General features: G+C 56.3%; 1 protein-coding gene across 10 annotated transcripts in view; it reads right to left on the bottom strand.

Moving 5' to 3' along the window:
* The window catches only part of ABLIM2 (actin binding LIM protein family member 2), a 135,390-nt gene that overhangs the window by 7,651 nt on the left and 102,374 nt on the right, over positions 1-25,365 (bottom strand). For 4 of the 10 annotated variants that reach the window (XM_047718767.1, XM_047718764.1, XM_047718766.1 and 1 more), the window contains 7 exons: positions 23,959-24,078; positions 22,905-22,957; positions 22,132-22,270; positions 11,011-11,072; positions 5,748-5,802; positions 4,416-4,423; positions 4,127-4,207 (listed from right to left, as the gene is read on the bottom strand). In XM_047718767.1, the coding sequence (XP_047574723.1) occupies positions 4,127-4,207; positions 4,416-4,423; positions 5,748-5,802; positions 11,011-11,072; positions 22,132-22,270; positions 22,905-22,957; positions 23,959-24,078 (518 nt within the window). The remainder of the gene's footprint in view (positions 1-4,126; positions 4,208-4,415; positions 4,424-5,747; positions 5,803-11,010; positions 11,073-22,131; positions 22,271-22,904; positions 22,958-23,958; positions 24,079-25,365) is intronic. The other 6 variants (XM_047718771.1, XM_047718769.1, XM_047718772.1 and 3 more) reach the window with 2 other exon arrangements.

Here is a 25,365-nt window from a genome sequence, read left to right as displayed (position 1 = left end):
TTCTGTAGATGTGGTTCATGTTAGTAAAGGTTAGCCTCAGTAACAGGGACGGGGCAGGGGGGCTCATCCCATCTGCTGGAGGCCTTGAGAGCAAAACCTGCCTGCTTCCTGGGAAAGAAATTCTGCTTCGAAGTGTCAGCTTGGGCCTGGGTCTCCAGCACGCCAGCCTGCCCTACAGATTTCAGACCTGCCTGCACCCATGACTACTCAAGCCAGTTTCCGAAAATAAACGGCCATGTCCGTGTCTGTGTGCTCCCCTCTTTATCTCCCACTGGCTCTGTCTCTCTGGAAGGCTTGGCTGATAAAGCGTCCTAGCTATGCAGCAGAATGTCCCTCAGTGTGGACTGAGGAGTGGGGCACACCCGCCAGGACATCCTGATGCTAAGTCTGCCCTCTCTTCCCCGGGATGCCACCCTCGTGCAACAAGACACTGGTGTGTGAACGGAACAGTGATGTCTTCTGGCAAGTGCTGGGCAGAGATGTGCAGGGAGTGGCCCCAGGATATCTGATTCTGCCCAGGGACAGTCAAGGCTCCTTCCATTCCTAGAAGCTCCTGGAAGCAGACCCTCAGAGGGTAACATCCAAATGCAGGAAGGATGTGAGAGCCTCCAGTGCATGAGGCCTTCAGGTCCTTGGTACAGGAGCCAGGGGCCAGACCCTCTAGGACAGAGAGCCCTGGATCTCAGGAATGGCACTCAGCCAGGCCCCCGATGGGTCTCCTGGGAAGTCTGCCTGCCCATCGGGGTTACATGGTTCCTCTGACCACACGTCCCTGGAACCACACTTCCTGAGCTGCGGAGGACTGCCATTCTTCCCCCAAATGGCACCAACATCACAGAATACCTACGGGCTCTGTGCTACGGGCTACTATTAGGCCCTTTCATTTTGCCAGGCTAAGCATCCTGAATTCCCCCAGCCAAGCCTCATCGTGTCTGTGATCGTTAGGGTCCCGGCACATCCCGCTCCATCCAGGGGCCACCAGCACAGCCACCACCCCATCCCAGCACCCTGTAGTGACTCTAAATGTGTCCCTGCCACACTGCATGACCCATGACCCAGTCCTGCCACCTTGACGTCCCAAATAGTGCCCAAACCCCAAATCCACCCACTGCGCGCCTCGGCACTGCCATCACACTGTCCAAGATGCCCGCATCTCTTGCCAGGATGACTCCATTGCTTCCCAGTCTCTCTGCACCCACAGGACCAGGCTGGGCTTCACGGTGCAGCCTCGCTGTTGTTTTGAATTACAAATTACAAATCTGATCAGGAAGCCCCTCAAATTAAAAGCCATTGTCCTTAAGACTAAAATCCAAACTGCTTAACGTGGCCTGGGACCGGCAAGACCTGGCCCCATTCTTACCTTCACCCTGCTCAAGTACAGACACCTTAGTCTCCTAAAATTCTTCCTCAAAGAGCTCCTGTGGCTTCCTGCCCCAGGGTCTTTGCACATACTGGCTGCTCTTCCTGGAATTTTCTTCCTGTGGGTCTCCCTCACCTTAAACACAGGCATATATGGACACACACACACACACACCCCAACACAACACTTCCTTTTACCCAGTTACTTCCTTTTTCCCAGTTAACTTTTACCACTGTTGATGGCCCGTGTTCCTCCCCTTTAGAACCCTTATCACAGACTCATTTGGGTTATCAGTTGGTTGATTGTGCCTCCTGCATCAGACTGAGTCTGGGAGGGCAGAGCTCAGGCCCGTGTCTGCTCTTCACACATCCCAGGACCCAGCTCAGGGCCTGAAACATAGTCAGCAAATGAAGGACAGAGTCAGCTAAGCATTCTGGGAGCAACAGTCAACAACGTGACCGAGCCTGCTTCTCCTGCTCCCTCTGCTGCTTCCCTTGCTTGTGCTCGCGTTCCCCACCCCCGACTCTAATAAATGAATAAATAAAATCTTTTTTAAAAAGCTGATATCAAATTCCATAAACAGTATGAAGCTACTCATCAAAAATGGAATTCAGCGATTTTGGGTATTTGTGCCAAAAGAGATCTCCGGAATCATATTCACCAGCGTGGGGCCCACAGGAGTTATAACTTGGTGGGGGAATTCCGTGTGATGTTTGCCTTCTTCTTTGCATTTTTCTGGAGTTCTACAAGAGTTATAAAATGTTTTTATATTAAAAATAAAGCTCTCTCCCCTGAAATAAAAACATCAGGGGCCCTCCTGTCCTGCTGGGATACGGCCCCTCCTAGACCATTCCTGGCTCACCTCCCAGCTCCAGCCCAGAAGAATGTGGGACGTGCCCCACCACTGGAAACATTTCCAGCTTGCCTTCCGGCTCCGCGGGGATGACAGGAGAGTGAATACAGAGACGCACCCTTGGGTGTGTTCTTGGATGATTAAACCCATGGCCCGGTCCTCCGAGTTTGCTCAAAGGAAGTATTTAGAGGCACTAACCGCTATTTTGCACCTTTTATCTGATATTTAGCAAAAAGAAAAGGGGGTGTCACTTAAAGGGCACCCTAGTCCCTAGAGGGAAACAGCTAGTCCTAACGAGCTCTTGGCCCCAGGCCCCAGGAGCCTCGGGCATCTTGTTCTGGGCTCAGCTCTCTCCATGAGGCAACCAGCCCACAGGGCTTGGCCCTTTAAGGAACAAAAACACACAGCAAACAGGCACCCTCCAGGCTGGGGACTTGACCACACAACTAACAAGGACTCCACTGAGCAGGAGGCAAAGAGCATGTCCACTGCGGAGCAAGTGGGGACTGTCATATCTGAACCCCATGCCGAGGCCACCCAGAACCCCGTCCCCCCCCATAGCAGGCACCCCGAAGATTCCCCTAAGGAATCTGATCCCGAGGCAGGACCGAGCCAGCCCTGGGGGGACTGCTCAACCCTATGAGCTCATCAGGCCCTTTTTGCTTGAGTCACTTTGGGTCACTTGCAACAGGAAAGGTCCACATGGATGTGTCTCTGCACAAGGCTGCAGCCACACCAGCATCCCCAGACCCTCTCCCACCACCGTTACTCCCACTGAGGGCTGCTGTTCCCGGCTGTGGGCGAGGACCCCAGAGACCCCCTCAGTAGAAGCTGTATGTTCATCTGGAGGCGCACACATCAAGGTCAGATAGTGTGGGGGAAATCGGTGGCTGACCAGCATCACTGTGAGGCTTCCTTCTTGCCTGGGGACAACCTGCAGGTGCCCCCCCCACCCCCCACACCCCTGCTCCTTCAAGCCTTTACTTGTGGGTCCCTTGGCCTGGAAAGCCCCTTCCCTGCTCTCCCTTCTTTGCTGGTGAGAATCCCGTCCCTCCTTCAAAGGCCAGCCCCGTGTTTCTTCCTGAGCAGCGGATGTGCCCCCCTCCCTCTCCCCCAATGCTCCCTGCCGGGGCTGCCAGCCATTCCCTCTTAGGTGGCAGTCCCATGCAGATGTGCCTGGCCTCCCGACTTTTCCTGGCAGCCCTCCTGCTCTGGCTGGGCGCCCCTCCTACGACTCCCTCCCAGAAGGGCGGTCTGGCGACTCCTGCCCTGGCTGGACACACACTTGGCCTCAGATGTTCCCTGCACCTCCCGGGGGCCCAGCCCTGGGGCATGGATGGGGGCAGGGGCAGCCCTGGGTCCCCAGGAGACTCCAGACCCCGCACTGCCCAGCAAAATGGTGGCTGACAGGGCTCGGGAGGGGAGATCCAGTGCATGGACAGTGATTATCTGGTAGGACGACAATGGGGGACTAAGTCCTGCACGTTGGCCCGCGGGACCGTGGCTCATTGCACATACTCAGCAAAGTCCTTTCAGTCAACAAATATCATCCCAATATCTCCTCTGAGCTGACACCCTCTGGGCCTTCTAAGCCTCTACTTAAAGATGAGCTTACTATTCTTGCTTGGTGTGAACGTGGCCAAACGAGAGGCCACAGATCGTGACCATCTTCTCAGTGTCAGTTCCCTGGGGAAAAACCAGCACCACCGACTCAGCATTGTCACGAAGCCTTTCTTGGCCAGAAGCACGCAGTTAGAGCCCTAGTCAAAGCCGCCTGTGTTGGGGCATACTCCCTAGTTCTCAGGCGTTGGAGCACTGGGGGTGCTCAGCGCTGGTGCTGGGGACAGATGCGTGCAGAGGACCGCCCCCCCAGGCCTGAATGTGTGCCCCCACCCCTGGAGATGTCCTCCTACCTCCAGCCGGGTCCGGTCCACATCCTTGGGCAGTTTGACACGAATTCGGTTGGTGACAATGAGGGCATCATAAGGATAGATCTGTGGGGAGAGGAAGCTGCAGGTTCACCCCAGGAAGCAGGTGTGGGCCGGGACCAAAGGGCAGAGCCGAAGGCCAACGGAGAGTACATACTTGCGCCGGCATCAGACACACACATTTCATAGGAAACCACAACAAAAGGAACTTTTAACCTGGGCAGCTGTGTGGTGGCGGGAAGAGGTCGGCGTGGCAGTGGGCGGCCCCTCTTACCTTGTATTCTGTAAGAGACAGAGCAGAAGCCACGCGTGGCGGTTTAGAAAGCGCTGGAACGTGGTCCAGCGGCAGAAGCAGTCCCGTCCTGGGGACACCACCCCCCCACCCCCTGCACTGGGTCCCTAGTCCTCGGGGGGGGCAGATTCTGTGGAAGGAACCGGGGAGCAGGAGGCATGGTCAGGAGGCTGGAGGCCAGACTGGGAGCCGGATGCAGCACCATGTTCCTCAGGCACGATACTATCTTCCTGGATTCCGGGCCGCCCTGAGAACGCGGCCTGCCTCGGTTTACCCACCTGAGGAGCCGACCTTCCAGGGTGGTTTTGGGGGCATTGCAGAGATGGACAGTCGCGCAGGGTCTGACCCCTTGGCCTCTTACTCTCTTACCTTCTTGACCCTGTAGCTCCTCCTTTATATTCCTGAGTTCCCCACGCTCGCTTTTTAAAAGTTTTTTTTCTGCCAGACTAAAATTGCCGTGTCAGAAAATAGACTTGTATGGATCAGAGGGCCTCTGTGAGTGCGTAGAACCCACAGAAAGCAGACCCCTAGGACATGGGCCGCAAGCTGGTCTTGGGAGGGGGACCCTGACAAGGGGCCTGGGCGACATGGGCCGGTCCCCAAATTTCCCAGCGGGCCCCACACAACACCCAGACGTGCCAGCTCTGAGCCAAGTGCAGGGGGCTGGCTGCGAGCCCCCAGCGTGAGCCCCCAGTGTGAGCCAGCAGCCTATGAGTGCACGCTCCCGCCATGCGGGGTGACAGGGGTGAGTCAGCACCCCACCCAGGAGGGGCTCAGAACCAGCAAAGCCCAGTCAGGTTCCTGCCAGGCAGCCGGGGTCACACCAGGAGCATCAGCTTCTGGCAAGCAACCTTCCTGGTTCGAAGCCCGGGAGCCCCACACAGCCGGGAGGAGTGGGAGGCAGTCTGGGACCTGAATTCATTTGACTCAGACCCCAGAGGCATTCTGTTGTGATGCTTCCCCCCTTATTGCCACAGAATGTAATGGGGGGTGATGGGGTTGGCCTCAGTCCTGGTACAGGACGGCGATTCTGACACACAGCTCTCTTCCAGGGTGACCGGAGTGACCAATGGATCGGGACAGGGTCAGCTGTCCTCAAGGATGAGGAGGAGGGAAGGGAGCACGTCATGTAACATAAAAATGGAAGTAACCAGCTCCCCAAGGGGTAACGAGTGCCCCCATTTCCCCCCACTGCACGAAGCTCAGAGCCTTTGCCAGGTGGTCCCAGAGGGGCCCATCTCAGAACGAGATTGTGGGAATGTGTAAGAGATCCCTGCCCAGCCAGAGACCCATGGGGCTCCCCGCATCTTGTACCTCGCGTGCCCCAGCTGGCATCCAGGTCTGCTCCACCAGGGGCCAGATTGGCATTCTGGAAGAGAAAGAGAGAAGGCGGCAGGAGGCAGGTTGCTGGGGCAGGTGGTTGTGCCTTGGTGCTGCCCGGCCTGGGTGGGAGGACAGTGGGCTCCCCAGAGTCCCTGGTGCCTCGGCTCTGGAAGGGCCATGCTGAGACACTCTTGGAGGGTTTGCTTGCACGCCTCCCCCTTGCCTTCCAGGCCAGCACAGACCCTGCCTGGCCCAGCTCTTCTGCCCGCCTTCTGAGCCTCCTCCCTGCGCCCCACGGCACCCTAGGCGTGCAGCCTAGCCTGCTGTGGAGGCCAGCCTGCGGGGGCCTCTGCTCCCTCCAGACCCCGTGGTCCCTAGGCACCCAGGAGGGCTGGTCCGTACAGCCCCCGGACAGAGCTCTGTGTGCCCGAGCGGCCGTGACAGAGGATGGCTCTCAGGTGGAGACATGCCGAAGGAACACAGGCCACCGTCTTCGGTGTCTGTCTCCCTCGTTCACAGCAGTCGTCAGCGGACTGCCATTTCCATGCAACTCCACCACCCAGGTCGGGAAGTCTCTTAACTTCCGCTAGCCTGAAAAAAACCACCCCACACACCACTAAGGGGGGTCTGGGCCCCCAAAGCAGGTGCCGAGCCCCTGTATCTCTACCCCCAACTCCTGTGTCTGGCACGATACCATGAGTCCAGCTCTGCTACGACCCCCGGTCCACAGAGCCGCTGGAAGAACATGGCTCCTACAGGCCCAGCACCTGCTCTGGGGTCTGACATGGGCCCTGGGATCCTGCAATCCCAGGGCTGGGTCACGCCTCGCTCTGGACAGGGAGACTGTTAAAACACGGTCAGCACTAGTTCCGGAAGCACAGGAGTGACCTGCAAGGAGCAGGTGTCGTCCCAGAGAATGTGCGGGCAGCAGACAAGCCCCAAATCCTTCATCCCAAACAGGGGAGACAAGGAGGGTGAGTCGGGCAAGCACGTAAGTGGAGGGTTGGAGCCGGTCTCTATGTAAATATTTGGTGTTTTGTTCATCATGAATTTTCTTGCATTGACTTGGATTTTAAAAAACACTGCCTTAGAACAAGATTTACATTGATTATGGAGCCTTTTGGCAAGTGCCCCACTCGCCTTACCTAGTGTCAGCCCTGGGCCAGGCGCCCTCACCCCCATCCACTCTCCTGACCGTCACAGAATCACTCTCCTTAGCAGTTTGCAAGGACAGATTTTGAGACATTTTCTCATGACGCTGAGAAGCACCCCCTATGTGCACCTGTCTGGTCCAGAAACAGGTTCCCGCCTAAGGCAAGGTAAACCTGCTCTCCAGGCGCCTTCTCTACCACTTGGCCCATCAGTGATGTGGAAGAGAGAGGCCTCCCCCTAGTGCCCACTGCCCTGCATCACAGGCCACTGACTCAGGTCACCACCACCACCTCAGGCATTTAGAGCGTCCACTGGTCTGCCAGGCTCTGAGGCCGGACAGAGACTCCCAGGAGAGAGGGAAGGGCATCTTCTGGGTGGATGGGAGGGGGACCGAATCAGTCCAAAGCAGGGGAAAAGCAGTCTACCTTTGGTCCTCTAAGTGCCCAGGATCTCCAAGACCTCTCTGGTACAAGGAAGCCTTGTGGTCATTCCTTAACAGATGGGGTACCCAGGGGAGCCCCACAAGGGCAGTGCCACCGGGCCCACCACTGGCTAATTCCCTTGTGGTTCTCAACAGAGGCACCAGAGAATTGAAAAGCAACAGATTATTTGCCTCTCCCATTGGTTTGGAGTTTACTAGTCGCCCACTACCCTTACAGATATGGTCTACAAGTTTTGCTGTGAGCCTAGGAGGTGGGCGTCATCCTTGTGGTTTTATGGATGAGGCTCAGAGAGGTCAAGGAATGAGCCCAAGATCACACAGCAATACACAAAACTGTAAACGTTTTAACCCATGTCTTTTGCTTCTCAAAGATGATACTGGAATTGTTAGTAGTAGGAATGAAATGAGCCCATTCAGGGCTCATTGTTACTGTCCTGCCAAGCTGGAATATGCCACTTAGTAGCCACCAACGTGGAAGGAACAAGGGGTTGGAACTTGCTTTTGTAACAATTACACTTGTAGTAATCAAGCTACAGAGCTTAGGATATTTCACGTGTTTTAACTGTTACTTGTCCTCACACTGATCTTACGAGGTCAGGGTAACTTCTTTGAAAGCCAGGAAGTAGAGACTCAGGAAATACAAGTGACTTTCCCTAAGACATACACCGGGCTGGTGGCAGAGCTGGGATTTGAACTCGGGGCTCAGCGCGGCAAATGTCCTTTCCAGTGTCACCATGGGAAAATACCAGACTTCTTTAATTTATCCAGATTTCCTTGTACACAGGCATTTTTGCAAATGCTTTACAGGCATATGAAAACCTGATTCAAAAGATAGAGATTTTTCCCATCTACCTAGTAGATGGCTTGCTGTTTGCACTATTCAATAGCTCCAAACGACTTTTACTATTTTTTTTTGTTGTTGTTGTTCATTAGATCCACACGTCTGATTCCAAATGCCATCTTGAAAGTGCCTCCCGCCTTGAATTTAATGAGGGTGCCAGCACAGGCATGCTGCTGGGTGTGCTTAAATGTACGAAGGCTACGCCTGCTGAATGAAGTGTCATCATGAGCTAGAGTCCCCTCTATTGCTATTAGAATCTGTCAACCAGCAGGAGAATTCAGTCTCTACGTATTCGCCATCAGGGTTTTTCTGTCAGTGGCCAGTGGTTGTTCTGTTAATAACAGACCAGGGGACACATGCTGAGGGCCATGATGCCTTCCTCAAGGGAGCGCCTGTGACAGGTGACTACTGTACAATTTATTCCACAGAGAGGAGAGCTTCCGCCATGAGTGGGCTCCGTGGCAGACTGGTTAGCGGGACAATTAAATGAGCTCTGGGACTCAGGGTGCTGGTCCCTTGTGACAAATCTCTCTCAAAGCAACAACTTGAAACCTCTCCCCCCACCCTGCCCCCGCCATGAATGGATCTCCTTCCACTGGACAAGAACTACCCACCAGTGATGTTTGCCTCTTTGTCCTGGTTACTAGGAAGCTCAGAGCTAAGCTCCAGCGGTTTGGCTCATACAATATTCTTTTGTTTCTGATAGGATTCTGATACATAATTTCTTTCAGAGTTTCCTTCTCTGCCCCTTTGTGATTTGGGGTTGGTGGGTTTCTGGTCTCAGTGTGCCTGTGTTTTTCCTTTAGGCCGCCTAGAATCCTTTCTGGAAGTAGAGACACACACAAAATAAAACCAACCTAACAAGTAGCTTGTGAGGACTGTGGGCAATAGACAGTAGCAGGTGACCACATCCAGGTGCTGAGAATGGCCGCACCGTGAAAGGCTAATCATTCAAAAGCTCAAGTATCTGGCCTTCCTACTGAGAAATAGGCATAAAATTATATAAAAGTCTTAGAATGTCTGAAAAAAAAAAAAAACAGGAAAAGAAGCTTCGCAGGGAAAAAGAACCCTAAAGCGAAGTGCTTGTCCCCAATTTCCCATGTCAGCAACATGAAGAGCTAACGATCTTCCCAAGAAGACACTTTTATCACCCTCCCCCCAGCATCTGCAGGACACACGGGCTTCCCACCCTTGAGACCACAGGAGGAACATTCTCAGAGGCTCAGCTCTAGACTCTATAAAGCTCTGTCTAGCCCCTGCTCTCCCTAGTTCTGAGAGAGGGAGTGAAGCCTGCGTCCATGCTGGAATGTCTGATCAGCTGTTCCCAGCTCGTTTGGGGCTGGATGCATGTGGCGGCTGTGGCCTTTTCTGCAAGTGCTGGGAGCATCGATCCAAGCCATTCCAGCATGAACCAAGAAGGACATCTCCCCAGAAGATGTGTGGCCCAGGCCCCAAGGCTAGAAATGTGGAGCGTTCCTCCCTTAATTGTCTTCCACATATTGAGGGACAGTCCCAGGACTTGGCTTGAGGGCTAGAACACCGCTACCCTCCTGGGCCCCCGAGTCACAGAAAAGCTGTTCCAGGTGCAGAGGACATTCCAGAAGGCTTCCCCACCACCCTCAGGTCCCCAACCCTAAAGCCCAAGGGTTGACATTTCCTGGTGCTGTGGGGGTCCTGTGGACGTCCTCCTGCCCCCTGCCCTTGCCGTGCCCACCCTGCTGTCCACTGAAGAGGAAGTGTGGAGAAATCCTTAGAAGAAAATTGAGAGAAGCATGCGGCATGCGAGCCCTGAGCTAGCCTGTTCCAGAACGGGAAGTGCGGTTAGTGGGAAGGGGGCTTCCCTGGAGTCAAGCCATGCAGAGGTGGCTGGGCCCCAGTTGCGAGGTATGCCCTGGTGACCGGAGGCGGTGGTCTAGGCGTTACACACTATTGGCGAGACCTCTGCTCTGCAATACACGGGGGCCTCGAATTCTGAGCACCTTCTTTGGTGGAATGACTTGCCCCAGTTTTGGACAAACATCCTTAGACAGGGGAGAGGCAGCCCGAGAGGGGGTGTCCTGGGGTTTTATAAGGGGGCCTCTGGTACCATCATGCCCGCCCCACCCCAGGGGTCCTCACTGGGGACTAGTGAAGCTGTGGGAACAGCAACAAAAAGTCGCCCAGCCCCTCCGTAGGGACAAGTCAGGCGCCAAACTCTCTGGGCTCACATTCCAAGATCCCCGATTGGGAAGACGGGATGGGGAAGTCCAACCAGCCTTTAGCTGGGAGCAGCCAGAGCCAGCCAGCTACGGAGTGTGGAATCCAGGAAAATTATGGGCGCAAGTGGCAGCATTAGCAGTGACGGTAATGGTCCCAGATGCAAATGGCACTGTTTATGGTGACAGCTGGAGGCAGTGGCAGTGAGGGGACGATACACTCCAGGAAGGAAGTGGATCCGTGGTTCATGTTGCTCACCAACTAGCTGATCCTGGAAGCCCCTCACTAGGCTCTGGGTCACAGAAGAATGATGTGGCTTGGAAGGGACCTTGGGGTCGGAATGCTCTGCATGGTGCTGTCTCCCCCTCCCCCACACAGAGGTGTCCTGGGCCAGGGGCGGGGTTAAACAGGAGGAAGGGAGGGGGTTCCAGTTCTGGTCTGATGGTGGTCTGCAGAGGGGCCAGCACAGCCCCCAGGCAGGGCAGCAGGTGGAGGCGGGGGGCAAGCAGGGTCCCCAGGCCCCTCCTTCCTGCCGCGGGGTCAAGAAGCTATGGGCTCCATGCTCAGGCTCCTGGCGTGGCATGGTTAGTATACCGCGAGCCAAGGAGGCGTTGAGTACCTACCCGATGGTCCAAGCCATTCTTTCCGTGTCCTGGGGGAGGGTCAGATTTGGAATAGGGGAGTCCTGAAACAGACACAGCATAGCCCTGTCATGCATGCACGGAGGCCCCGCCCCTGCTGGAGGGGCCACGCCCTGCCTCCATCATGACCTCCGTCCCCAGGAAGTCAGCCAGCAGGGGTGTGAAGCCCCTGAGCCCGCCTAGGACACCAGGAACCCCGTGGCACCCTCTTGGGCACCTGTGTTTTCTGGCAGCCTCAGGCCCGGGCATCACCTGTCACCCAGGCTGAGCTCCTCATCCGGCAGACCCGGAGAGCTGGGGACAGGAGCCGGAAGGGCTCCCCATGGGGGCCGTGGTAAGGGCTGTGCCATCCTGTGCCAGGGCAGCAAATGGAGGCCCGACATCAACCAAAGGTTGTGAACTGTTTTATTTTTTTAAATGATCGTGAGCTACTGGCCATTGGGGGAATTTCACATTAAAATCCTAGTTCGGCTTCTCTTGAAACAAAAAAGGGCGGGTCTGAGACCACGGGAATCCCACAGTTGAACCGGCTGTACCACTCGCATTCCTGGCTGCCCTGCATGGGCCCCGGGCTCTGACTCTCCCAGTTAACCTCTGCAATGTGTCTGGAGAGCATGGTGCAGGGATTCTCTGCTATGGCCTCCTGGCTCAGGGGAAGGATATGTGGCAGCAAGGCAGAGCCGAGCCCCCTGCAGGGGCAGGACCTCCCTCTCCTGGGGGAAGCTCCTGGGGTTCTTGCTCCTAGCACCGGGCTGACCCTGAGCAGCACCGGGCTGACCCTGAGCAGCTCCGGCAATGACAAACAGGACCAAACGCCAGTGCCCACTGCGGGAGCTGCGAGGCTGCTAGCCTGGGCCCAGTGGGTGGCAGATTCTGTCTCCTGCTGTCCACAAGGCCATGTGCATCCATGGGACCAAGAACTGAGCCTTGGCCAGAGCTGAGGTGGGTACCATGCACAGAACTGCCTGCCCACCCAATCCAGGACCCAAGAAGGCTCATCCAGAGGCCTTTCCTCTCAGGGAGTCCTCACAAACTCTGGGGGCTGAGATGACACTCTGCACGGGTCACGTGTGGACCCAGGAAAGACTGGCAGCGATGCCTCAGCTGGGGAACCTATCCTGGGTACTTGTTTGCACCTACATGGCCTGTCGGAAGGTCCTGGATGTGAGTCCGAAAGGGCCTTTTGCTACATCAAGGTCAGGGTTCTCAAACTTCTTTTAGCAAAGAGATTTTATATGAAATCCAGCATCGAAAAGAGTGGGGCAGGGGAGCTGGACACAGAAGAGGGACAAGGGGCTAGACCTGCCATGCCACCCCTGTTCCACCTAGCCTCTCTGAAGACTCCCATTTGACAGAGGGGGAATCGAGGCCCAGATCAGGGGCCTGGCCATGGTCACACAGCCCTGGGATGCCAGACAAGGCCGCCAACTCACAGTCCTGGGCTCCCTCCTAATTTACACATAGAGCCAGGCATGTGGCTTGGGGATGTGAAGCTGTAGGATTGAGGATCTGAGGGACCCTCCACTGAGACACAGGAGCTCCTGATCCACAAAGATGCTGGAGCAGTGGTTCTCAAAGTGGGATCCCTGACCGGTGGCATCAGGCTCCCTTGGAATTGGGTAAAGAGGCAAATTCTCAGGGCCTGCCTCCGACCTCCTGCTTTGGAATCCCAGGGCTGGGGTCCCATGAGCTGTGGTTTACAACCCCTCCAGGGCATTCTGATGGACACAATGGTTGGGGACCTTGAGAAGAGCCATGCCCTCACCTCTGTCCTGTGCCTGGACGTGCCGCTGTCACCCAGACCGCTGTCACAGGGTCCCGTGCTCAGGCTGCCTCCTATGGTCTCTGCATCTGACTGCTTTTTATAAAGCCCAGAGACCCTACTTCAGTAGGTCACTCTGTTCTCCTGACTTTGTGATGACAACTGTCCTGGGTGTCTCTTCTACCTACCTGGAGCCCCCATCGCATAATGTCACAATTTCTGCTTCAACCATCAGGCAGGATTTCAGAACCTCGTGGAAAGGAGAAGAGTAGATGATATTTGCCCCATTTTTACCTCTTCAGATGTCCTCTCCGTTCCGAGGCCCAGAGTCTTCTCTTACCATGTCTCTCTGCTTGGACACCTGCTGCCTGCGATTCTTTAAACATCTGCTTGTGAAAAATGCTTAGTGTTCCTTTGAGAATTTCTTAATTTCCCCATTCATTCCCGCAAGATAAGCTCCCTTAGTGCAGAATTTGCGTTGACAGCAACCGTCCTTTGACACACGGAAATAGGCCCTTTCCTTCTGGCCCCATGGCTTCTGCAGAGAAACCCCGTCTCCAGGTGGCTTTGTCCTCTGGGGAGTCTGTCTGTCTTCTGCTGCAGCAGCTCTCAAGACCTGCCACCCTCTTTCAGATTTCAACCGTTCTCATGGTAACTGGGTTGGGCGTGAACTGCCTTGGATTCATCCTACTCGGGATTCTTCAAGTTTCTTGAACCTGTAGGTTTAGGTCTCTGGCCACCGTTGGCAGGTGTTCAGCCATATCTTTGTTTTTTGTTTTGTTTTGTTTTTTAAAGATTTTATTTATTTACTTGTCAGAGAGAGAGAGAAAGAATGAGCACAGGCAGACAGAATGGCAGGCAGAGGCAGAGGGAGAAGCAGGCTCTCTGCGGAGCAAGGAGCCTGATGTGGGACTTGATCCCAGGACGCTGGGATCATGACCTGAGCCGAAGGCAGCCGCTTAACCCACTGAGCCACCCAGGCGTCCCTCAGCCCATATCTTTGAATGCTTTTTCCAGTCTGCTGTCTTCACTCCTCTCAGGATTCTACTGTGAGATGCTGCCCCCCAGATCTCAGGCTCTGTTCAGTTTCTCCCTGCTGTTTTCTCTCTGTTGCTCAGACAGAGTCATTTCTGCTGCTCCATCTATGAGATTGCTGATTGCTCTGCCATATTCTGTTATGCTGTTTCTGAATCCATCCAGTGAATTTTAAATTTTGGTTATTTTGTCTTTCAGTTTCATAGTTTCCACTTGATTCTCTTTTTTTGCGGGGGGAAGGGTGGTAATGTCTATTTCTTTGGAGAGGTTACCTTTCTTTATTTCAGGTGTTTCCAGAGAATTTGTACTTGTTTGCTGAAGCATTTTCTGAGTGGCTCCCTAAACATCCTTGTCAGGGAACCCCAACACCCGATTCTTGTCAACATCGTATCTGCCACTTGTCTTTGCAGGTTCAAATCGGCAAGTGGCTCTTGATGTAGGGTGTGGTCCTCTATTGTCTCCCAGACATGACATCAGAGGACACTAGATCCTGGAAGAACCTTTTATTGGAGCAGCTGCCGCCTGTCTGGGCCTGGTGCGTTACAGCCTGTGGTTCTGAGGACAGGGTGGTTTTCAGAATGCTTGTCAATGTGCTCTTCTGGTCTGCCTAGTCCAGCTGGGGTTCCTGGGATGGTCCATGTGTAGGGGGGGATGTGCTTCCCCATTTGCTCTATGCCCTGAGGTGGAGATGGGAGACACAGGCTGCCATGGGGAGAGTCTCCTGGGCCCATTCTCCTGGCTGCCCCAGGCCTTTTGCTTCATACCTACCCATGCAGCCTGGGGAGGAAGATGTCACCTGGCTGCCCGGAGCTGCTGCATGAGAGGTGGGAGACACGGGCCCTGAGTTTTCCTTCAAGTCCTGAGGTCCCTAGCCAGCCCACCTTCCTCTATCCACCCTCAAGATTTCTGCAATTTGTCTGCTGTATTGTTTTTTTTTTGGGGGGGGGCATGTTGGGGTTATACTTAGTATGGATGAGCAGGAGAAAGGAGACTCCCCTATCTTCCCCTCCCCACCTCAGCTGCCATGTTGACCCATCAAACTTGGCCTCTCTGGGACTAGGAGGAGCCATCAGCAGATTTTAAAGCAGATTTTAAAGCAGATTTTAAAGGTCCCAGTGACCTTTAAAGGTCCCAGGGCAGTCAGGGTTGAGAGCCGCTGGCTTAAAAAGTGCCTTTGCACATTCAGAGACTTTCCCTGGCCCTCTTAGGCCTGTGCATTCATGGGACCTCCTCTTATAGGTAAGGAAGCTGAGGCCCCATGAGAATAACGACCCCTACAAGGTCAATGTGTGCTCCCGCAGAGGATAAAATGAGAGCCTTGGACTTCTGGCTTCATGAACCAGTGATCCTGTCTGCACCAGTGGCTCTGTGCCTGTGTGGGTCTGCAGGTGTGGGTGTCTTCTGGGCACCTGCGGGTCAGATGGCAGCAGGTAGCTGTGGGAGTGTGTGCTGTGTGTGTGCACAAGAGAGAAGGTAGGTCTGTCGGACCTGGGACGGGGCAGCAGCTGGGAATTTTGAGTCTCATTGGTCCCTTAAGCACTGAACACCAGCCATCCTCATGTCCGTACTCAGTACAAACAGACTCCCTTGCCACCTCCTCTCAGAAGCCCACCTGTGGCAGCCTTGCACTCAGCATTCTGCGCAGAGTCTCCTTGGGTCTGTAGTTCTTCTGCACTGGCTGGCCAAAGGTCAGTAGATCTGGTGGACATGTGAGGAGAGGCCCAGATACAGCTGGAAACAAGCAGCTCATCACCGTCTCCGGGGAGGCCCTGTGCACAACTGAGCAGGAAGGCCCTTCCCTGGGCACATCTTCCACCAACGCCCAGATGTGGAACTTGGCAGCCGCATGGCCCTGCAGGGGTTGGGTCCAGGAGGGGCTGGAACGGCCTTCAGTTCTGAATGACTATGAGCAGGAGAACCGAGGATTACCCAAGCTCCAGGCTTCCAGAAGCAAGCAAGACGGGCACACGGCAGCTAGGCTTGTGGTCTTGACCATGCATTGCCATGACATCCCCGAGGCTCAGGTGACAGGATGCTCGAGGGCTCACAGGTGAGCCCCCACACCCTGATGCTTCCTGCCAGCATGATGGGATCATCCCCGTTTTTACAGATGAGGCCATTTTAAACACAGACGAGTTTGCTCTAATGCCCAAAGTCACACAGCAAGTGACAAGCTGGGATTCAAGTGTCCATGGACCAGCACCCAGATCTAGCATTCTCTGCTGGCCCATCCTGTGATCTCGAGGACACTGTCGCTGTCTGCGTGAGCAGTGACCACTGTCATCCCCTCCACCCCACCAGGAGCAATGTCGTGTCCCACTGAGGGAGGACGGTGCTGCTCTGGGAAGGCCCAGGTCTACCCAGTGCTCTGGGGAGCACTCACCGAGAAGCTGCCCCATGCAAGGGAGGGAAGCCCAGGGGCATCCTCATAGCACCCCACTCCCCAGGGGCGAACAGTCCACAGGGAAGAAAGGACACAGGGTTATAAAGAGCCCCTGGCCTGGGTTGAGGGAATAGAGAGAGCTTCCAGTTGGGTGGGTGTCTCAAGACCCCAACACAAATTTGGAGGGGAGCGGAGGGGGGCCCTGAAACATTGGCTCCTTTCCCGAAACACTGCATCACCTGTGGCTTGGGTCCCTGCCCACAAATCAGAGGCCACACCCTGTCTAGTCCCAGAGGATAAGCCTGCTGGAAACAGGGGGCACAGAGAATTTTGCTAAAACTCCCCCATCAAATGGCAGTAGGTTTTGCCCAAGGATGCCCCACTTTCGCAGCCGGGGGTGGTTCTCTCCCATGAGAGGCCAACACTGTTATCTGGGCCAGGGTCCCGTCCCTGATATCTGGAGTCCTCACTGCTCTCTCCATGTGTTGGCTAGGAGCAGGGGCAGAGAGCAGTCTGTCCATCCAGTGGGAGACCACAATCTTGCAGAATGACCTGGCTGGCCATGCCCTCCCCAGGAGTCTGTGCACCGGGTGACCTAACTACCTGATGAATTCCAGGGTGCCCCCCAACCCTGACCCTCTCCCCTAGCCCTAACTCTCTCCATCCCCTGCAGATCCTCTGGGACCCTTCCTGCCCCAACACAACACAGCACCTCGCCCACTTGCTCACTCTTGATCTCCCCTCTCTTGCAGCATTTGGCGGAGACAGGAAATGGGGGAGAAGAGGACTAAGAGTGAGCTGGGAATGGACTGGGAGAATCGCACCTTCTTTGGGCCTCACTTTGCAGAAAGTAACACAAGCTCAGGATCATGTTTATCAGGAAGAAAGTCCCGGGTTCAAAGGTTACCCACTTGCATCTGGGAGTTGAGAACCTGCAGGGACTCTGCTCCCCGTCCATCCATCCAGCTCTGGACAGCTTGGCCTGGACATCCAGTCTCCTGACTCCACACAGAGAACCACCCTATTCTTTCCTTACCTCTGAATAAAGGTGCCTCCATCTACCTGAACCCGAAATGGCCCGTGTCATTCCTGATTCTGTCCCCACCATGCACCCCTAACGGCTCACATGTGGTCTTGCCACTCAGATCCCTTAGGAGGCCCCCCGCTGCTTATGGGGACACCCCAATCCCTTGTGCTTGGCACAGCAGCCTCCAGTCTATCCTCTGTGAAGCTGCCTGTCTTTGTTTTAAATACGAAAAATAGTCCATCTCATTTGCCCGCTCACCACTGACCATTCCCGGCAGAAAGAGCAGCTTCTTAGCCCTGTCCACAGACCAGCTGGGTCCTGGCTAGTCCCTCTTCTGCCACCCCTTGCCTTCCTATTGCCCGAATGGCCACCCTGCTTCTTGCCTTGGCATATGCTTGGACATGCTATTCATGCTATTTAGAACATCTCCCGGGGACACCTCCCCCAGCAGCCCTCCAGGGTACCCCCTACCAAAGCAACCCCTCAGGACTCCCTCCTCATAGGACACTCTTCCCAGGGACACCCTGTTGGGACATCCTTTTAAGATACCTCCCCCTTGGACACCCCTCTAGGACACCCTCCCAGGACACTGTCCCCCAACCTGGCTGATGGCAATTGCCCCCCACGGTCTTTCGGGTTCCTACTCAGGCCTGTTGAAACCTGCATCAGCCGAGGTCAGGGCTCTGCAGAGATCTCTCTGGGGCCAGGTTGCCACTTGCATGCCAGGCTGGAGTCTTCCGCAGGCGACCCAGTCCTGTGCGCACCGCCGCCTTCACCCCTACCACACAGGGCCCCGCACCGGCCCTCAAGCCCACCAGGCTTCCCCCGAGCAGACTCAGTGTTCGAGCCTATGCCCCCGTCGCGTCTTGTTCAGTCTTCCTCACCCGACTATACTGAAAACTGCCCCCAGCACCTCCTGACCTCACCTGTGGGGCACTGATGCATACTCCCTAACTTTGTTCTGGTCTCAGCCCCCGTCCCGCTAGCACACAGGCCCATGGGGCAGGGGACGGCGTCCTCGGCACGATCCCCAACACCCACAGCGTGCCGTAACACTGAAGACACTTGGAAAGTATCTGCGGAGGGTAGGGCCTTGTCCTGCCTGTCAAGAAGGAGAAGACATTGACCAGCTTCTCCAGTCCTGCCATTGGTGGATTCTAGCCCTCGAGGCTGCAGGGGAGACCTACCCACCAGACGTCCAGCTGCCCACAGGCTAATCTCAGAGACTGGTACATGGCAAATCTCAGTGTCTCGTTCTTTCACTCATGGACAAGGAAATGGGGGAACAATTTTGCCACCACTCCAGGGCAATGACAGGGAACAGGCCATTTCTGATCAAGCTTCATGCCCAGCGAGCCCTGGGAGGGAGCCGTGGCAGCGACCCTGAGCCTGGCCCCAAGCCAGGCCCCCGGCAGTGACAAGCAGCAGGTGAAAACAAGCATGTCCCATCAGACACAGGACTCCATGGGAGGGACACACAGAAGGAGACACAAAAGCCAAAGCCATGGGACCACCATCTGGCTGCCTTAGTTTCCAAAGCAGAGCTCTTCCCATCCAACCCCCTCCTCCATTCCTCTCCTGTTCTGGTGCCTGAGAAAGGGCCTGCATCTTCAGAAGCCCCGGGCTCTTTCTAGGGGATCACTGAGTCCTCTGGACGGGGCTCCCCCACCAGCCAGGCCTTTGTCTTCAGGGGATGGGGACCTACATCCCCTTGTGTTCTTCTGGGGACAGTGAATCTCCTCCTGAAAGGCTCAAGACCCCCTTTGCATAACAAAAATCCAATGTCAGCCATTCCCTGTGTAGAAACCAGGTCAGTTGGGAACACAGTCTGTTATGCACTCAGCCCCGATAAGGCACGAGGTGTAGGATGAGGGAGGAGAACAGTCGTCTATAACACGACGTGTATTTCTGGAAGACCCTCTTCAGAGGCAGAGGCGGCAGTGGGCCAGAAAGAAGGGCGTCACACTGGCTTGTCACTGCCGCCCAAGCACCTGCTTCTCCACTGGGGAGTGGGGACTGGACCACACTCACACCTGCCTCTCTGCCTAGCCCTGTGTCCAGCACGTAGCAGGTGCTCAGTAAACGTCTGGGGGTGAGATGGATGTGTGAGCGAAGGGTGAACGCAGTCCCGGGTGAAATGCACTGATGGGGTCGCGAATGGGGTGAGCCGTGTCTCCGCTCCATCAGCCCACGGAGGCTCCAGGGGTAGGTGCGGGGGCGGGGGGGTGCACGGTGTTCGCTCCCGTTGGCGTCTCTGCCTCGCTCAGCTCCCTGCATGCTTCTCCGGGGGCAGGGGCCGCTCTGGTCGTCTCGGTGCCCCACTCAGCGTCTGGCACAGAGTGGGGGCTCAGTAAATACCCGTTGAATGTAGCGCATCTCAACTCAACAAACATTTACTGAGCGTCCACTGTGTTGAGAGTCGCAGTCCTACCTTCCTGGGGCGCGCGACAGATGGGTGGCCCCGGGGATGCGGGTGCGGGCGTGCCTTGCCACGTGCAAGCGCCCTGCTCAGTGACGCTTTTTTCCAAATGGAACTGGTGTCCCTGGGCTCACTAGAGGGGAGGGAGCCCTGAGGAAAGAGGAGAGAGGGTAGGCAGCCCCCCGTTGGGGAATGCTGCTGCCCTTCCCACCCCAAGTTCTCAGCAGGCGAGCACGTGGCAAGGCATGCGTGATGGAGGCAGGACCAGCAGCCCGCGTGTTGGCTGCTGCTCCCATGCCCATCGGGAAAGCAGGCAGAGGTAAAAGCATGGCTGCAGCGATGCATGGTGGGTTCCCCGCTCAGCGGAACCAGCATCGGAATGCCGTGGAGAGTGGAGAACAGTGCCGTCATAATTGCCCTAAGCAAGTGTCCGTGAAGGGGAAGGCCATGCACACGCACACACGTGCGTGATTTGTACTGTGGAGGGGTCTCCCCAGTTAGAGCGTGGATTTTAGCACGGGCAAGGTGCTTCCTGCCGGCCCGGTGTGCCCTGGGTGAGAAGCACTGGGACCCCAACCGTGGCTGCTGTGCTGCCAGTGACAGGGGAATGACAGTGAAGGCAAGGGGACGGAGCTGAAGCAAGACCTTGCAGGTGTGTGACTGGTCTGTCAAAATGGCGTGTGCACAGCCTGGGGGCCTCGTGGGGGGTCTCCCACCTACAGGGCTCCTGGGATGACCTGGGGGCCCCTGATCCCAGCACATGTGGGCGAGGAGACTGTGCACGGGGACAGGGCAGGTCAGCAGCATGGGGAGAGGGGGCTGGCCAGGCTCTCATCACATGGTAGCTCCCTCCTGCAGACAGGCTGTGGACATGAGTGGGGATCCCTGGGTCAGTGGGAGGTGGGAGTCTGAGCACCACCCCACAAGGGGAGGACGGGAAGCCATAAAAGTCCACCCTGAGGTCCCCAGACACTCACTCCCTGAGAGCTCCTGGGCCTCATGGGTAACAGGATGACACCCAAGTGCAGGGGGCTGTGCAGGTGCTGGGGGGCTGGTACAACAGGAGCCCGCCACCGTCCAAAGCCGCTGCCATTGGGAAAGAGACCATGGAGCAGCAAGGCCCACGATCAAGTCCTGTAGTGCCCAGGGTCTTGGGTGCCTGGGAGCAGAGAAGATCCCGGGGCCGTATGGCCGCTGCTGGGCTGGTCCGTGCTATGACCTGCCTGCAGGTGGGACGGGCAGCCTGTCGTGTCCCTCCCCACACACACACCTGCCCTGGCAGGACATGCTTGCCACAACCTTGGGCGAGTCGCTCTGGGGGACTGTTCTGACGTGGCCTTCCTGGGGTGGCACCCACCTGGACACCGGCCCAGAGAGCCCCCATCTAGAGCACCGCACTCTTAGAGGGGCCAGAGGCATGGGGCTCCCGATGTGTGCTCGCAAAGATCACACAAAACAAGGCACCTTCGTTTGGCTTCGAGCTCTTCTTCAACAAATGGCAGCGCCCGGGCCGCCCTTCCCTCTTCCCATAGAATACTTGCATGTGTAAGACAGGTCACACTTTGGAGTCACGAGGATAGGAATGGCAATGACAGTCTGTTTGCTGAGCATCTACTATGGGCCGGGCAGAGCGCCCACATGTGTCACCTCCTCTGGTCTCTACTGACCTGGCCAGGCAGACAGGTGGGATGGAGGCCCACCGGTGGGGTCACAGCCAGGGTCCCACGGCCCATCAGGGGCGAGCCCAGATCCGCGCTCGGGCCCATCTCATAGCCATGTCAGCCCCGTGTTCTGCTCACACCCACATCCGCCCTCCGTGTCCCAGCTCAGCCTCATGTGTGCCCACGGAAACCATCCACTGGGACCCAGACACGCCGTCCGGATCTCCTTAGGGCATCACACCGCAGCCAGCTGTGCCCTTCACCTCCAGCATACAATTCTAGGACCCTATGTAGAGCGTAGCACTCCATCTGAAAACCCCTCCTCATTTAGCCCTCCCAACCCCCAGACTCCGGCAGCGGTCACATGTCCCATACTCCCTGCAGACAGGGTGTCCCCGTTTCCCAGTGCTTTGTTCAGGCCGAGTGCCAGGAGGCTGTGCCTGTTGTCGACTCCCAGTCTGGACTCACCCGCCTAGACCATGCTTACATCTGCTCTGGAGGGAAACGGGCCCCCACTTTCCAGCCCGGCAGCCCGGGATGCCTCCTTCACAATATACCCCAGGAACCCCATTCAGCTTTCTGGGCTGTCTCCAGCTCTGGAGTGTTCCAGGAGACAAGCCCATGGGCGATACGTGAGCTAACCATGTTGAAGGGGAACTCACGCAGAAAGGGAGTCTGCTTTCCTACCTGGTTTGTTCCTTAGCTTTCTTAACGAGCAAGGCTCAGGTCTGGGGGATGGGTTCCAACCTGTGGGGCCCCTTGCTGCGAGGCCTCTCATGCCCCAGTTACAGCTCCTTGCTCAGAAGAACCACTCACGTGAGTAAAAGTTGTCCCCTTGCATTGTCTGGAGAGGGTCTCTATCGGTCCCACTACTGTGGGACAAAGACTGGCTGTCTAGGTCTGGAGAGTTAGTCCTAGTGTCTGCATCCCCCTTGAGAATCAGCCAGCTGGTCTTCTGCGGAGGGAGGAAAAAGCCACGTGAATGCTGAGGCCATCGGCAGTGGGACTGACCGCGTTATAGACAAGGAAATGGGGTCAGGGAGCTCAGGGACCCAAAGGGCTTCTCCCAGGGGCACGTGAGGGAGCCACACACACCTCCCTCCCTTTAAGACAAGCCCGGGGCCCTTGCCCTCCCTGGAGCCAGGATGGGGAGACTCTGGGGCCAAACCCCGCCCATAGAGGTACACCCATGCCTCTGCACTGCCTCCAGGTGCTTTCCCAACAGGGCCGCCCAGCCCCAGGGCCTCACTCTTGACCTTCGGACCCTTTACTGGGAAACTCTGTCCAGCCTGTTCTCAAGCCAGCACCCCAGATGCCCTCGGAATGCCCTTGGACTAATTCTCCTTTCTTTTCAGACATGCCTCCGTGATAGAGCCAGAACTGGGTTACAGGGGCGTGGAAGGAGGACAGTGGGAGGAGGTGGCTGGGGGGGCACCTCTGAAATCTGGTCCCTGCTGTGTGGGGCCCCGTGGGGCCCCTCCAGAGCAGAATGTAAGCTGGGGAGCCTGAACTTTCAGCTGGGGAACCCTCCCCAGAACCAGCCTGCCTCTGGCAAGGCTGTGTTCCACCAGACCTGCCCCCAAATTTACCTTCCTGTTATCCTGATCGAAGATTCCATCCTCGCCATCCGGTCGCCTGGCGGCTGGAAGGGAAGAGGCGGCCCGTCAAGGAGATACACCAGCTCCCTGGGCATTGCCTGCCACGGTTCCCGCTTCCCATCGTGCTCAGAAACAGAAAGGAATCAAGCCAAGGTCAACAGGACAAGAGCTTTTGCAGGGCCAGGGAGCAGGACGCACCAGGGAAGCATCCCACGGGAGCCCCGCAGGCGGTGGCCATGCACCCTCTCTCAGGATGGGTCTTCGAACTGAGAGCAGGTGTGCGAAGTGACGCAGTCGTAAAACGCCAGCCCCCCTAATCCCCCCACCCCGAGATCACACCATGCGTTTAGGAGCTTGGGATTTTTAAGAACATATGCTCTACTCTTCTAGTCGAACTCCAAAGGATCAGGAGGGCTTGATCCCCAGTGCCTGCTGGGTCCGGCTCAGCTGGGTGCACCCCCGATCCCCACACCACCCCATTCTCAGATCGGGAGACTGAGGCTCAGAGACACGACAGGCCTTGCTGAAGGCCATGCACGGGGGGCTGGCAGAGGCTGACCTGTGAACCCAAGTGCTCTGTCTCCAATGTACCCCTGTTTGCCCCCCTCACTACCTGCTGCCCACAAAACAGAAAGGTCAGCAAGCTCTGCCACTGAGAAAGTCCATGAAGAGACAGAAAGGAGGTATGATCCACAGCCAGAGGTGACCTCAGGGACTGGAAGGAGCGAAAGCTCACTTTGCCACACTATGCCCCCCAAGAATGCTATCTGGGGCCGAGAAGTCCGCCTTTTATACTCTCCACTGGCATATTTTTTGGTGGCAGGGGTGGGATGGTCACCCCGAGGGGCTGACGTTATCCCCAAGCCAGTACAATCAAGCCCATCACACAAGGGCATATGACGGTTCTCAGCGCCCATGTGAGGACTTCCCGTACGAAGCCATGGATCCCGTGCATGGAACAATGGAAGGAAGACCCCTGGCCCCTTCCCCACCCGCCACGGAGACTGAGGCCATGGTAAGGACATGCCAGGGGTGGGCTTCTTACCTGCAGCCTGCGGAGGGCTTGGACCTTCGAGCCTTTTGGAACACCCTGCCTTGTGCACCACCAAGGACAAGACTGACATCAGGCCCGAGAGCTTGGAAATTGGGGATTGGGCTACAGGACCTTGACAAGATAAGGTCACAGTTGAAGAGCGTTCTGGATACGTGGACATTTTGTTACTCCCGATGGCTGTTTCTCCTTCTTCCAGGAGAGCCCATGATTTTTCTAGTGCGAAAATAAAAACCCTGCTCTCTCCATGGGCAGAAGCAAAATTACAGGGGGCCTGCTCAAGGGGCGTCGTGATGGACAGAGGCACAGGCAGGACGGATGCGTGCCCACTGCCCAAGGCTCACTTGTCGCATAGACAATGGTGGTCACCAGGCAGCAGAGCCCTGAGCATCTGGCTCTACGTTCACTGTGACCCTTGGCGACTGCCCAGCAAGCTCTGGGGACGATCAGGCCAGCGGGGACTTGGAGCTGCAGAGCACAGCCACTGTCCAACCCAGAGGAGCCTCTCAGGCTTGGAGTGCTGGTGGGAGTCAGTGGGCGCACCCCTGAAGAACCCTCAGTGGCCCCCAAATGGACCACTACAGTGGGGCCAATTTACAAATACGAAGACAACAAAGGGCTCTTTGGAATATGAAATCCCAGCCCTCTGGGTCACAGGGCCCAGAGGCCACCTTGGGTTTGAGCACTTCACACAGCTGTGGATGACCAGTTGGGTCAGACACTTATGGTGGCAGAGAGACCTCGGGGCTCAAAAAATGGCCCCCACCCCACCTGATGAGGAAGCTATCCCACCAGGATTGAGCATGTTTCCTCTGCAAATGTTCTTCCCCCAATCACCAAGGGCTCTCCAAAGGCCAAACATGCCAGCCCATGGCACACGCAAGAGATGCCCAGACGTGGGAGCAGGGGTAGGAAAATACAGGCATTCGGCACTTGGTATTATTTGCAGCCTGCCTCCTGAACAGCTCTGAGCCTCAGTTTCCTGATCTGTAAAATGGGCAAATGACGCCCACCACCCGCCCCCGCTCTGAGTTGTGAGGCTCCTGCGGGGTAATGCCTGTAGATGCTGTAACACACTGGGGGACCCAGGTCTGAAAAACGAGGAATGAACAGAGAACAGCCTTGAGGCGAGCTGGCAGCCCGGCATTTCAGAGAGTTGGGAGAAGACAGATTGATTCAGGACGACCCAGGAAACTGGCCTGAGTATGTCTGTTCCAGCAAACAAGGCTGTGCCTCTGAGCCTGGAATGTGTTTGCCATGAGGAGCCCTTCAGGGAGAGCCCTGGGGGACCTCTTTTGGGGGCGTCCCCAGGAGACTGGCTGGCCTCTGATGTTCTTTCTGGACCCACAACCCACCTGCCTTCCCCTTTCCTCCCGTCCCAAGACAGGACCCCAAAACCGA

The sequence above is a fragment of the Lutra lutra genome, chromosome 2 (assembly GCF_902655055.1).
Source record: "Lutra lutra chromosome 2, mLutLut1.2, whole genome shotgun sequence".
Lineage (NCBI taxonomy): Eukaryota > Metazoa > Chordata > Mammalia > Carnivora > Mustelidae > Lutra > Lutra lutra.
The sequence above is the reverse complement of the archived record's forward strand: the minus strand, read 5'-3'. Positions and strand labels throughout refer to the sequence as shown.